The sequence below is a fragment of the Tenrec ecaudatus genome, chromosome 6 (assembly GCF_050624435.1).
Source record: "Tenrec ecaudatus isolate mTenEca1 chromosome 6, mTenEca1.hap1, whole genome shotgun sequence".
Lineage (NCBI taxonomy): Eukaryota > Metazoa > Chordata > Mammalia > Afrosoricida > Tenrecidae > Tenrec > Tenrec ecaudatus.
Genome location: NC_134535.1, coordinates 149,465,378 through 149,478,338, shown reverse-complemented (window position 1 = coordinate 149,478,338; position 12,961 = coordinate 149,465,378). Strand labels below are relative to the sequence as shown.

At 48.1% G+C, this 12,961-nt stretch overlaps 2 protein-coding genes and 1 non-coding gene across 4 annotated transcripts in view; 2 read left to right on the top strand and 1 right to left on the bottom strand.

The window, feature by feature from the left end:
• ACBD7 (acyl-CoA binding domain containing 7) overlaps window positions 1-5,578 on the bottom strand; it is a 38,102-nt gene extending 32,524 nt beyond the window's left edge. The window contains exon 1 of the mRNA XM_075552336.1: window positions 5,486-5,578. Coding sequence (XP_075408451.1) covers window positions 5,486-5,509 — 24 coding nt within the window. The 5' untranslated portion in view covers window positions 5,510-5,578. The remainder of the gene's footprint in view (window positions 1-5,485) is intronic.
• On the top strand, window positions 4,636-10,579 carry RPP38 (ribonuclease P/MRP subunit p38). Of its 2 annotated transcripts, none has more exons than XM_075552335.1 (3): window positions 4,636-4,841; window positions 7,208-7,264; window positions 9,618-10,579. In XM_075552335.1, the coding sequence occupies exon 3, from the start codon at window positions 9,628-9,630 to the stop codon at window positions 10,480-10,482; it is 855 nt and encodes a 284-aa protein (XP_075408450.1). In that variant the 5' UTR covers window positions 4,636-4,841; window positions 7,208-7,264; window positions 9,618-9,627; the 3' UTR covers window positions 10,483-10,579. The 2 variants fall into 2 exon arrangements, with proteins under 2 accessions (XP_075408450.1, XP_075408448.1); XM_075552333.1 differs by lacking the exon at window positions 4,636-4,841 and adding an exon at window positions 4,862-5,721.
• Window positions 10,580-11,071: 492 nt separating this feature from the next.
• LOC142451951 (U1 spliceosomal RNA) lies at window positions 11,072-11,230 on the top strand. Its single transcript, XR_012785045.1, has one exon. It is a non-coding gene; the product is annotated as a U1 spliceosomal RNA (small nuclear RNA).
• The last annotated feature ends 1,731 nt before the right edge of the window (window positions 11,231-12,961 follow it).

Genomic DNA, 12,961 nt, shown 5'->3' with positions numbered 1-12,961 from the left:
TTGGTACTGAAACTCGAGAGAGGTAGGGACATGGGCTCTGTGCTGGCTTGGCCCTGCTTCGGCTGGGACACAACCCACCCCTCCTCTCCTCTTGAACGGCTAGAGCCTGTCTGAATGAGCAACTTCTGGTCAGTATCTCTGTGTATGTTCATTCTGTCTCGTTTGTTGCTCTGGACACCGAGGACCAGCAAACTCATACGGGAACATAGGGTCCGTGGGAGGCTAACTAGCTGAAAGCTCTGAAAAGCAACCCTAGTACCAAGAGGAGCGGGAAATAAGTGCCTTTCCTGAAAGGGGTGCGATGATGAGGTCAGTTTCTCGTGTCCATCTTTTCTATGTGTCTACCTTCGCTCATGTGGCCTCCAGCCATTTTGTCTCTGTGATCACCTCCTGGGACTCCTGCTAATAACAGGACTCCTAGCACTAGGCTGAGCAGTCACTGCGCCTTCTGCCTAGACCGGAACACAGAAAGTGTGTCTGAGCCCTTTCTACCTGTTTGTGAGTTTCGTGTCGCCGCCCCGCAGTGCTTTTAAAAAAAATTTTCTGCTTCCCCTTCCTCTCCCCCTAAACAAAGGCCTGACCAACCTCCATTTTTGCCAGCCATAAAGCCAGGCCCCCCTCTCCCTCCTAGGCTTCCATTGTGTCTCTCTCTGATCCCAGGTCCCTGTCTGCTGGTTAAAGCCACAGGCCTGTGCCAGGGAACCTTCCTGTTCTGGAGAGTCCAGGAATCTCCCACTGGGCCCCTAGCTCTGACCTATCTCTGGCGCCTCTCAGGGTTACCAGGCTACCTCCTGACTGACAGGTGGAACGGGGACCACTGGATGCCCTTCTCCTCTGTCCGTACCCCTGCAGTTTGAGACACAATGGGAAGTTTTCTGTCCCACCCCCACTAAGGAAAGTCCTTTGGGGTCCCTACTGTCAACCTTACTGAATTGGGTTTGGCTCCTGATCTCCACCCTAAATGCCTGGTCTTTTTCTGTAACCAAGTTCGGCCTCAATACCAATTGGACAATGAGTTGTACTAGCCAGAAAATAGCACTTTGTGTCGCAGTCCACCTGCAGCAAGGGCCAGGGGTCCCTCAAGGTGGGTCACGGCGTTGGTGAGTGGGAGACAGAAGCCACACGACTTAAAGGTTGCGGGTGACTGTTCCAATTTTATTCATGCAAAGTTTTAACTTACATATTCTTTTTCTTGGCTTAAAGTTTATGGACTGAGGTCATACATCAGGAAATTCTCAGGCCACAAAACCATGATAAGGTACATAAAACACATCATGATTCTTGGTTAAAAATGAGTACATCTTGAAACTAAAACTTTCTCAACTACAAGGGTGATAGACATAAATCTTCTAACAATAACTGAGCATACTTCACCCAACTAGGGCGCAGTGTTCTAACTATGAAATCAATAAAGCATTAATACATTTCATTATCAAAAATTACTTGACAGGCTTAGGCTGTTCTTCTAGGGCTTTCATTTCTTGTTCTTACTTTTCCACTAAGTTCCCATAAATTAAACTCCCCAAAGTCTTTCTGTACCAAGGTATGAGTTGCCTCACAACAGGTAGCTTTGCTTCAGTGGACTTCAAACACCACGGAGGCCCTCCTCTTGCTAACCTTTCATTAAAACTTAACCTACTAAAAGGAACTTGTACACCTTCTTTGTTAACTAGTCTTATGCCATTCTTATTATAAGCCCTCATATAAGGTAAATCAGGGTCAGGAACTCTGTTTCTCTTTGGGTTATTTCCTGGAGGGGGATGCCGTATTCTGCCCCCTATGCGGTAACCAAGATAAGGAAAGGGAAAAACCATGGGAAGAGGATGATAAACTTTTTCAGAATCTTGCACAAAAGCTTCCAAATGAGCCTCAGATATCCGTGCCTTTCGGTTGCAATAGCTCAGCCTGCTCAAGATCTAACAAAAATTCCTTAAGGGGGGTTTCTGGCTTCCAGTTTCTAGTTTTATTATACAATATACTTTGCACGCAGTCAGGACATGGATCTTTCAAAGCCATAGGAAGGGGAGTAACCTCAACTTCTGGGGAATAGTCCTCAGTTGATATCAGTTGTTTCCTAAAAGGGGAAGTGATCAAAATTATCAAGAACCAGAGAGCAGCTACAATGATCAATAATGATATCAGGCCAATAATTTCAAAGGTTTCATGGAAGAGACTTCCTTGGTGGAGCCTTCTTTGAATGCTCCTCCTCCATGTGCTGACTCTGTCAAGGTCCATGGTTGGAAGTGGTCTCGGCACTTTTGATTTTAATATTCTCTGCAACCTCAACAATTTTTGTCAACAAACTCACAAATATTCAGAAGTCCCTTATGTTCAGGTCCTTTTCTCTCTTTGCTCCCTTCCCTCTCTACTACCTGTCACCTTGCTCAAGGTCTCTTAGCAAAACATTCTCTTAATCAGGCCCCTGACAGTACTCCCCTTCCGTCTTTCTCCAGGCCCCCTGATTCTTTGTCTGTGGCCCCAGTAAGGCCTCCTACATATTCTGGGTACCCCTCACCATCACCTCCTCCGCAGCCCCCTCAACTCCCAAAGGCCTCTGTCTGTGCCTCTGACACCATCCCCTCCCTGAGCCAGACTCCTCAGACTCCCTGTAGTCTCTCCCCTTCCCTGCCTTCCTGGCTCCCTCCCTGCTCAGCCTCCTCTGAGCCAACACCTGCAGCAGCCTTACCAGACCTCCCAGATAGGGAATCATGGTTTCCACCCTGAGACCGGCAGGAGGTAGGGGTCAGAAAGCTCCAGGAAGTAACAACTTTAATCGCAGCACTTTTGATTTCAATAACCTCTGAAATCTCCACAATTTCTGCCAGTAAACTCAAAAGTAGTCTGAGATTCTGTAAGTCCAGGATGCCTTTCCTCTGTGCTCCCCGTCCCTTTCTCTGTATTTCCTGCTCCACTTCCCAAGTCCCCTTGACTAAAGAAAATTCCTCCTCTCCTCCTGCTTCTGGACCCCCCTCTCCTCTGGTGTTTGCCTTTTCGGACCTGCCTGAACACCTTGTCTTCCCTACCCTCATACTCACCGCTCTCCCTATTCTGGCTAAAACTGGAGCCCCCCCCCCCCCTCCTCTTCTCCCAATCTACCTGCGGGTTAGCAAGCACATTCGATCACAGAACCCCTTTCTCCTTTGTCCGCTCTGGAAAGTTGCCAGGACTGAGAGAGTGGTCAGATTCATGTTCCCTTCTCTCTCACTGATCTCCGATTGAAAAAAGTTTAGGCTCCTTTATAACGACCCCACCACCTACATTAAGGAGTTTTGATATTTAACTCAAGCTTATGATTTGTCTTGGCATGTTTGCCATCCTTTCCTCTAGCCTAACCGCAGATAAGAGGGAACACATTTTTCTCACTGTTCGGCAGCACCCCAACCAGGCTCATTTAACGGACCCTGACCTAGGAGGTTCCCAGACAAAAACCTGGTTAGAATTATCCAGTTGACAATCAAGCAGGTAGGGAAAGACATGCCCCCGTAGCAGAATGCTTAGGTGTGTCCTGGCTTGGCTTCAGGCCATTTCCCATATAGGAGTCAATTTTGATCATCTTAAGATCACTCAAAAGCCTGACAAGAATCCAGCCACCTTTTTAAGCTGCTTAACTGATGCTTTACAATCTTAAAAAAAAAGCTTTTAAAAGCTTATAAAGGCAGAAGAAAGGCCCTCAAACCCTGGTCCGAGATTTAGTGAATATCTACTGTTTTAAGAGACAGTAGAATTGCCCTCAGAATTCCAATGCTGTAGTCTTTATGGAAGCAGACAGCTAGCTCTGTCTCCAGTCAAGTAGCTGGGGGGCTTCACTGCTGGCCTCTTGGTTAGTAGTTGACTGGTTAACCATGCACCACCAAAAAGCATACACCTAACTAAAGTCAGAAATGCAATACTGGTGATTCTCACAGAAACTTTTCTTTTTTCTTTGGGGCAAACCTTATCTCACAAAGAATTATGCCCAGCGACCTAACTTGTTACCCAGCAAGCATCTTAGATTGCTGTTACATTACATCTTTTTCAGGGGCTTCCTCTTTTTCGCTGACCCTTTACCAAGCATGTCCAAAGTACGTTAGACAAACAGCTTTCTCCAGCTCAGGAGGCTGGTTTGGTGGGCTCAAACTACCGGGTGTTTTTGGTTATCAGCCAAGCCCTTAAGCACCAGGCTGCCTTAAGCAAGCCTAGCGCTCCTCCAGCAGATGGACTGACACATGGCTACAAGAACGGACTCAATAAAAAACTAGCGGCTGAATGGCCAGTGTTTCCTTCGGTTATGCATTGGCTCCCCAGGAATGCGAGCCGATTGGAAAGTACCTGCCACACACACGCGAGCCGAGCACACACCTGCCAGAAGAGATGGCGCGCTAAAACCTAAAGGTGCTTTGCGGTAGGCATAAGGTGATAAGGACGCGCCAAGGGAATCGAGGATACCCCGAGGAAACCAAACCAACCTTAAAGACACCGCCTGGCCCCACATCACGAGCTCCCACGCCACCGGCGGCCCAGACGGCAATCGCGTTTCCAGGGCAACCGCAAGTCTCGCGAGAAGAACGTCGCGCATGCGCACTGCCGTTTCCGGGACGTCGCCAAAGGCTGTCCGGGTTAGAGCTGCTTTGCGTCTGGGGTTGGGCTTGGTCGCCTGAGGGCAGCTCTCCGCGGACGTGACGTCCTGTGGGTGATGAAATGTGACGCTCGCGCTGCGTGTCAGCCGGCGCCCCTGGGAAGGCGGGGCCCGAGAGCGGCGCCGCGCACGCGCGAGCCGGGCGCACGTGGAGCCGCCGCCGGGACGAGGGGGTGTCCGGGGCGACTTGGCGCGTGGGGAGCTGACGCCGGGGAGCGCCGAGCAGGTAGGAGCGGGCCCGCCCGGGGCGGGGGTCGGCCGGCTTCTCCACCCCGCCGGCACGCACAGTGCGCAGCGCTCTCCCGGACCCGGGCCGCCGCGGACGCAAAGCGATCGGCCCTGGCCTGTGCGGATGGCGCAGCGTCGCAGCGCACTTCTGTGTGCCAGGCGGGAGGTGGCCGGCGTGCCGGCATGAAACGCTGGGCTGTTAGCCCGAGGCGAGGCCGCTCCCACTTCCAGCAGTTGGAACCCATCAGCCCCTGTGCGCACACAGCCGTGGAAACCCCCCCCCCCCCGGGCCCGCTCACCGCAGAGCTAGAGGGGTGGCCGTGCGTGTTCCTCTATTTCACCGGACACCACACCACCACTCCTCCCGGACCGGCACGGTTTGGACGTTGTGAGGGAAGCAGGACCATAACCAAGAACCGTGCGAGTCGTGTGGTAGGGAAGGATGGACCCGGTAACTTAGCAACTGAGAACTGTCTGTCACCCTCTCCATCCTCGGCTGATCCCACGAGTTGCCGAAGGACCAACCCGAGTGCAGGCCACCACCATTTCGACCCGGACTCCTCCTGCATCCGTGTTGCTCTCCAGTCTGCGCACGCCCTGGCTGCCCACCCTTGGCCTTGAGCTACAAAGACCTTTCCATACCTCCATGGTAGCCAGTCTGCTCATCCGGAACCAGAGTTGTTGAGCTTTGGTTTGGCTAGACTCTAAGCTCAGCGAGACCAATGACTGCGCCTTGTGAATACGTGGCTTGGTGCATTGTGGATAATTTGTAAACGCTGTTTCAGTGAAAAAGCGCTCTGGGCTGAGAGGGAGAGTGACCGTCCAGGCAGAGGGCGTATAGGCATGGACTTGATAGACACTGCTGCCGTCTTCAAATAGTACGTAGTTCACTGCTGGGCTGGGGCATAAGGAGCAAGTAGCTGGTGGGGAGACAGGCCCAGAGAGTAGAGGGTTTGCACTTGACCCTGGAAATAGTAGAAGACACCGGAGGGAGGCCTTCTTCTCATTTCACTCTTTCTCCACGTTGTTACTTGTTGTCTGACCAGGTGGTCAATGACTTACAGTATATTCAAGTTTTGATGACGCGCACTTAGGGGTGGGGGAGTCCATCTTGTTATTAGGGATGCGCATGGAGGGCTTCAAAACATTCCTAAAAATGGAGCTAAGAGATAATAGAATGTTCCCACTAGCTTTTTGAAGCCCCTCTTGTACAATGTTGCAGGGTGCATTCTGATGTTATAAATTTACAAGGGGTACCCAGAAAACCCTGGAATTTGTTTTCAAAGCTATGTATTCACTTTTTTTTTTTTTTTAACAAAACAACCTCATCACTTTCAAAGTACCCTCCATTTCACTTAATACATTTGTCAAATCCCTGATTCCATTCTGGGAAACATTTTTCAAATTCATCTGTTTGGATGGCTGACAGCATCTCTTCGTTTTTTCTTCATTTTTTTCTATGTCATCAAATCGCTGGCCTTTCATATCCCTCTTCATTTGCAAAAACAAAAAAGGAGTCTCATGAAGCAAGGTCCTGTGAGTATGGTGTGTGGTGCAATGGAGGCATGCTGTTTTTTGCCAAAAACTGGTGCACTGAGATGGCTGCACGAGCAGGTGAATTGTGATGGTGACAAAACCAGTGCCCCATCTGCCACAAATCGGCCCTTTTTCCTTGCACACTGTTGGAAGCAATCTTTTCAGAACCTCTAAATAGGAAGTTTGATTAACAGTCTGACCTGGTGGAATGAACTCCAAAAACTATGAGTGGACATTTTTGTTTGTTCAGGAAGTTGACGGACCTCCAGCACGAGTTGTCATCTCTCAACATTTCACCTTTTTTTGAAACGAGAAAACTACTTGTACAATTGAGTTTTTTCCACAGGGCTGTCCTTGTAAGCTGTGTTCAACATCATTACAGTAAGCATTTTTTCCTGAGCAGGAAACAGAATTTCACCGCTGAATGCTGTTCTCTGAAATCGGCCATCACAAAAAACGAGGTTCCAGTGAAACTGCTTTCACGAAAAAATTCACTGTGACCAGAGAACCTTCCCAGGCGACACCACTGGGTGTCCCAACTCAGAGCAAGTTGCTTGATGCTCACCTAGCAGGGAAAAATGCGTACTACAAAAGCTCCACTCTGCCAAGCACAGTTGCTGTTTTGGGGTACCCCATTGTATATGTAATGTTTCTGATGCCCACAGACAAAGACCGGTTTAGAAGGATACTGGCAATGGGAGGCAATACATTTGAAAGGCACAGAAGACTGTTTCTGCCAGTGCCCACTCTAAGTTAGTGTCATCTCTTGGGATTATAATTCACGAGACCCTCCTTTTCACGACTTGGTTCTTTTTGTCTCCACACTAGAGTCTGGAGTTGGGAGAAGCTAACACGCACCTTGCTAGCCCTCCAGACCACATACCTGTAAGTACTGACCCCCTGGTGTTTCAGTGCTGACACACATTAGCTCACCTGCAGTTTGGCAAGAGCTCAGCCAGCGCACCCCATGTGTCTTGCTCTTAGCCACTGATTTCCCCATTGTTGACCGCTTCAGTTTAATTCCAGCTTCTGCCAACCAGTTTGGGATGAGCTACTTCCCCCTGGTGCGCTGAGGCTGGTGTGCCAGCAGCTGCAGCAGTACAGAGTCTTTGTTGCTAGTTGCTGTGAAGTTGGCCCCCAGTTCATGGTGAGGCCATGCCCAACAGGATAGAGCCAGAGTTTTCATCAGCTGGGTTTCATGAGAGGACCAGGCCTTTCCCCTACTTCATGTTAGCCTGGCAGCTCCACTGAAACCTGTTCAGCATCATAGGAGCATGCTGGTGGGGAGTCCCTGTGCCCGAGGTACGCTGGCCAGGAATCACACCCACTTGGTAACACTGACATTAATGAGGTTTCAGGGCCCACCCCATGCTGGGAGTCTGCACATCTCAGGTTGTCAAATGTGAAAAAGGCACAAAGTCTTCCACTAAACAAATAGAAGCCGAACCCCGTGCCAGTGGTAATGTCAACGCACAGTGGCCCTGTGTCGGGTTTCTGAGACTGTAGATCTTTATGGGAGCAAACAGTCTCATCTTTCTCCTGTGGAACAGTCAATGGCTTTGAACTCCAGACTTTGCCCTTAGTAGCCCAGCAGTGCCTAACTTACAGCATCACCAGAGCTCCTAATTACAGTGATGAGGTTGCCCCATCCCAGAGGCACCAACGCAGTAGGACTCAGCTGTGTCTAGAAAGGAGAATGATTTCTGAGGCATGCCAGACCAAGACCACACTCACTGCTGTCAAGGCCATGCTGCCTCTTGGCGGCCCTCTCAGGCAGGGTAGAACTGCCTCTGTGGGTTTCCAAGACTTAACGCTTTACAGGAATAGAAAGCCCCGGCTTTCTCCCAAGGAGGGGCTGTGGTTTTGAATTGTTCACCTTGCAGATCACAGCCCAAAGTTAAACACCAGGCCACAGTAACCCGAGCTGAAATGGTCTAGCACTTGCATTTGGGAAACAAATTGTGACTTTGGGCCAGATACTTAACCTGCATCAGTTTTCCTCATCTATAGACTGGGGATTCGACAAGAATTTTGCTAAGGGTTAAATAGCCCTTGGGAAAGTGCTTTTTTATAAATTCTGACCACTCCACTAAGCCACTTGCTCTTCATCATCATTATCCAGCCTGTTAAGTGGGAGTGATTGGGGAGGATTTAATCTTTAACCCTGCATTTGGGGCGGGCCCTGGTGGATAATGATGTGGAATGAGGGACCGTGAGTCAGCAGGGTGGTTTGTTCTCGAATCTGAGATTTTTCTCAGTCAGCTTGTGTAGCTTCTGAAGCTGAGCCACGTGGGTCCCGGAAAGGAGGAAAATGGAGGGCAGTGAATGGTGTCTGCAGCTGCCGTGGCACAGGTAACAGGACACACTTCCTAGACCAGTAGTTAGTAATCATTTCCTCCCATAAGGATTCCTATTATATTGATTTTTCTTAATGGAGCAGTATTTAAAAATTTTATTATGAAGTTTTCCTAGGTTTAGTCTGTTACGTAAGATGAGCCATCAGTTCAGAATAGCCACAGGGAGGAGGAATTCGGGACACCATTTATCCTAGGGTTTTAGGAAAGCTAGATCAGAAATGCGTGGGATTCCTGGTGGCTCAGATGGTTAAGCACCCAGTTGCTCACTGAAAGGATGATAGTTCAGACCCACTGAACGGCTCTACCAGACACAGATGTGATAGCCTGCTTTCATAGATTTCCACCTCCAACACCCTAGGGGAGAGTTGTATCCTGTCACCTGGGCCACTCTGTGGTGGCATCTCACCACAGCAGTGGGTGGTGGGTGCCTGGCCCTCAGCGTGAGCTCCACGTAGGCAGGCTGCAGCCTGTGCATGGCTCGTCCCCAGGTTGACTGCTGCCTTCCCATCACAGGCACCCAGTGAATGTGTGTTGAATTCAGTGACTAAAAGTCCAACTAGAGAATAATTTAGAAAATGACAAATTTCTACGATCAATACCAGATGGCCATTATAAGGGTGAAAAAGAACAAGTAGAAACATGGAACCTTTTTAATCAAAGGAACAAATAGACTTCCATTGATTTCAGTAATGTGAAAACATCCATGTATTGCCTATGTAGGTATAAAAGAGCTATAATAGGAGAAGGTGCGGGGAAATACAGTCACATGTATGGGCACATAATTAGGCTTGCTATGTATATAACTCATGAAGAATCGAGAAGACAGCCATGCTCTGCTCTAGTTAACGTTAATTCTCCTTTGCCATTTGGCTTCTCTGCAGAAGGTCCCCGATGGCTGCTGCTCCGCAGGCTCCAGCAAGGGGATCTGTTCGGAAGACAAGACCTTTGGTTGTGAAGACCTCCTTGGCCAACCCCTATGCTGTCTGCTGGCGTGCTCTGGAGAGAGAGGACATGCACTTCATATTGCAGACCCTGGAAGACAGACTGAAGCAGATTGGACTTCAGAAGGTTGAGGATAAGAAGAGAGGGAAAAAACTGCCTGCTTTCAAAAACCAAAGCAGAGAAAGAAGTAACACAGATGTTGGAGTTAGTGAGGAGCTGAGAGAGGAAATTCCAGATGATAGCCCACAGGTGTCAGGGTGGACTTCCGTGCACACCAGGAAGCAGCTAGCCATTGGAGTTAACGAAGTGACCAGAGCCTTGGAAAAGAACGACCTGCTTTTAGTGCTGGTGTGCAAGTCAGTCAAGCCTGCCCTCATCACCTCGCACCTGATTCAGTTAAGCCTAAGCAGAAGCGTGCCTGCTTGCCAGGTGCCTCGCCTCAGTGAGAGGATTGCACCTGTCATTGGCTTAAAATGCGTCCTAGCCTTGGGGTTCAAAAGGGGTACCACTGACTTTGAGAATGAAATCAAAGCTATAATACCCAGAGTACCTAATTTAAGTGTACCATGGCTCCCAGACAGAATCGAAGACCCGAGGGACACTCTAGAGACCGAATCCTCAGAAAGGCCTGAGAAAGAGATCATGGAAACTTCATTTGAAAGCCTCTCATCACATAAGAGGAAGCTCGTTGAAGGTCAGCAGGCTCCTGCCGTAGTATTACAACCCCTGAAAATAAAGAAATTAATTCCAAACCCTAACAAGGCAAGGAAACCACCCAAAAGTAAGAAGACAGCTTCAAAGTAACCTTGTACAAAATGCAAAGCCGTCGTGTTGTATTATTTGTAAACCAATACCTGGAAAGAACTGGTGGGTGTAATAAAATGAACTACTTTTATTTACATCCTTTGGGTACCGTTTGGGAATGTTCCTTTCATATGTGTGCACCACTCTCTCTTAACTATAGTATGTACATGCTGAGGTTTAAAAACACTACATGCACAAAATGTTCTACGGTCTGGATATCAAAACAAACGTTTATTGAAACTAATGTCCATGCTTGTATAAATTTACACTTTTTAAAAAAAGATCGGTACAATGTAATCAAGAACATCTGGATTCTACAACACTCATCATCTGTTCACCTTGTAAAAGGTGCCACCGCCACCTGCTTCCCAGTGGAAGGGTAAGCGAAACTGGACTGATGACGCAGGATCAGTTGTAAAGGGAAGTTTTACTCGATGCTAAACGATGCCGTCTTTGGAAACGTACAGCATCGTTTCACCTCGTGTCAGTTTAACTCTGTAAACAGGTACAGGGTTGGGAGGAAGGTTTCATTTCTATAGCACAGAATGGAGTCCTTCCATTTACATGGTTAATTTCCTTGGGAATGTTCACATGTATAAAGTGTGGTCAACATGCTCAGGAAGGTGGTTTTCCAGGGCGAGGCTCACCCATTGCACTCCGGGTGTGTGCTGACCCCTGAGATTTCCAAGTATGGGAAACTCGACTGCATAATTTGTGGTAGTGGGGACAGCATTCGTGGGGGGCTGGGAGGGGGGAGTGTGATCAGAGGGTGGACTATGACAAAAAAAAATTAAGGATTGGAAGAGCGTGGACCCTCAGAGGCCAGGCTGGGTAATGCTAGGGCACCCTTCCTGTCCCGGAAGTGGAGCCTTGCAGGAGAGCCCAAGTTACCTTCTGAAATTTAGAGGTTGGAAAATCTTATTTTCAGCCAGAATACTCGTTCACTTGTATTGTGATACCTTGGTTCATTTCAATGTGTTTACTTTGTCATCTTGGGAAGCAAAATAGGGAAGGCCAATTTTTAAAAGATTACTTTGATTATAGATGCAGGGCAATGTACTTTTGAATGTATGAGACATTGTGTTGCATATCAGTTGATCATTTTAATAGCTATGTTACAAACACAGGCAGTTTTACCAGTTCTCTATTTTAAGGAGTTCATTGGTCATCTACTTCATTTTTAAAAAGAGGCAAGTATTATTTATTCATATATCTTAAGGTAACTCGGTAAAATAAGTGATTCTGAAACAAATGAAGCTCTGTAAATGAAACAGTTCACCATGAGGTAAACTCATGACAAAGGCTAGGAACCCTGCACTTACTTCATGTGAGTTGGCTGCAAAAATGAGTAAGATAGAGTTCTTCACCAAAGCCTTGACCGAAAATTGGGTTAAAATCATCTTTATGCTGTTGTCTCAAAAGATATTTCAGTGACTTGGTTCTGTTTCTCTTCTCCAAGAGTTTGTCCATCTGTTAAAAATGGTAATACAGGAGAGGGACTTAGCTGATTGGAGCACATGGGAGCAGATGAAGGCAGGAGAGAGTGGAGCACATCCTGGCCCACCAGGCCTTGAGGACGATGTTCCCGCTCAGAGCAGCCAGTCCACAGAGGACCACATGGCCGGCCCCACTATGAGACATGACGTCCTTCACTGACCCATAGCCCTACTGGAGACACAGTGTGGGAATCGCGCCCAATCTGACACCACCACACCAAGGCAAAACAATAAGGGTGTGGAACAGAACAAGAGAATGGCGCAGGGAGGTCCCCAGGGAATGCTGAAGGTGGACTTAGGTGCCAGGGTGTGGTGCTCCAACAGACTGGACTGGAAAAAACTAAAGGCCAACAAACTTGAACTAACTACAAGCTTTTCTTGTGTGTCACTGGTTTGTTGTTTTGTTGTATATTGCTGCTTGGTTTTGCTCTGTCTTGTTTTTGTGCATGTTATTATCTCCGCAGGTCTGTCGAAATAAAATAGGCTGGATGAACAATCTGGAGGGGAAAACAACGGGACCCACAGTTCTGGGGGGACATGGGAGAAGGGGAGGTGGGGGGGGAAAGGTAGTGGTGTTAACAAACCTAGGGACAAGGGAACAACAAGTCATCCAAATTGGTGGTGAGTTGGGTGTAGGAGGTCTGATAGAGTGTGATCAAGGGTAATGTAACCAAGAGGAATTGCGGAAACCCAAATGAAGACTGAGCATGATAGTGGGACAAGAGGAAAGTCAAAGGAAATAGAGGAAAGAAGAGGCAAAGGGCATTTATAGAGGTCTAAATAAAGGCATATGCATATGCAAATATATGAGGATGGGGAAATAGATCTATGCATATATTTATAGGTTTAGTATTAAGGTAGAAGGACATTGGGCCTCCACTCAAGTACTCCTTCAATGAAAGAATCCTATTAAATTGGCATTCTATGATGCTCACCTTCCCAACACAACTGCTGAAGACAGCTGGTGAACAGGTAAATGTGAA

Excerpts from the sequence above, each read along its gene's own strand:
- RPP38 (XM_075552335.1), top strand. The coding sequence starts at position 9,628 with ATGGCTGCTGCTCCGCAGGCTCCAGCAAGGGGATCTGTTCGGAAGACA.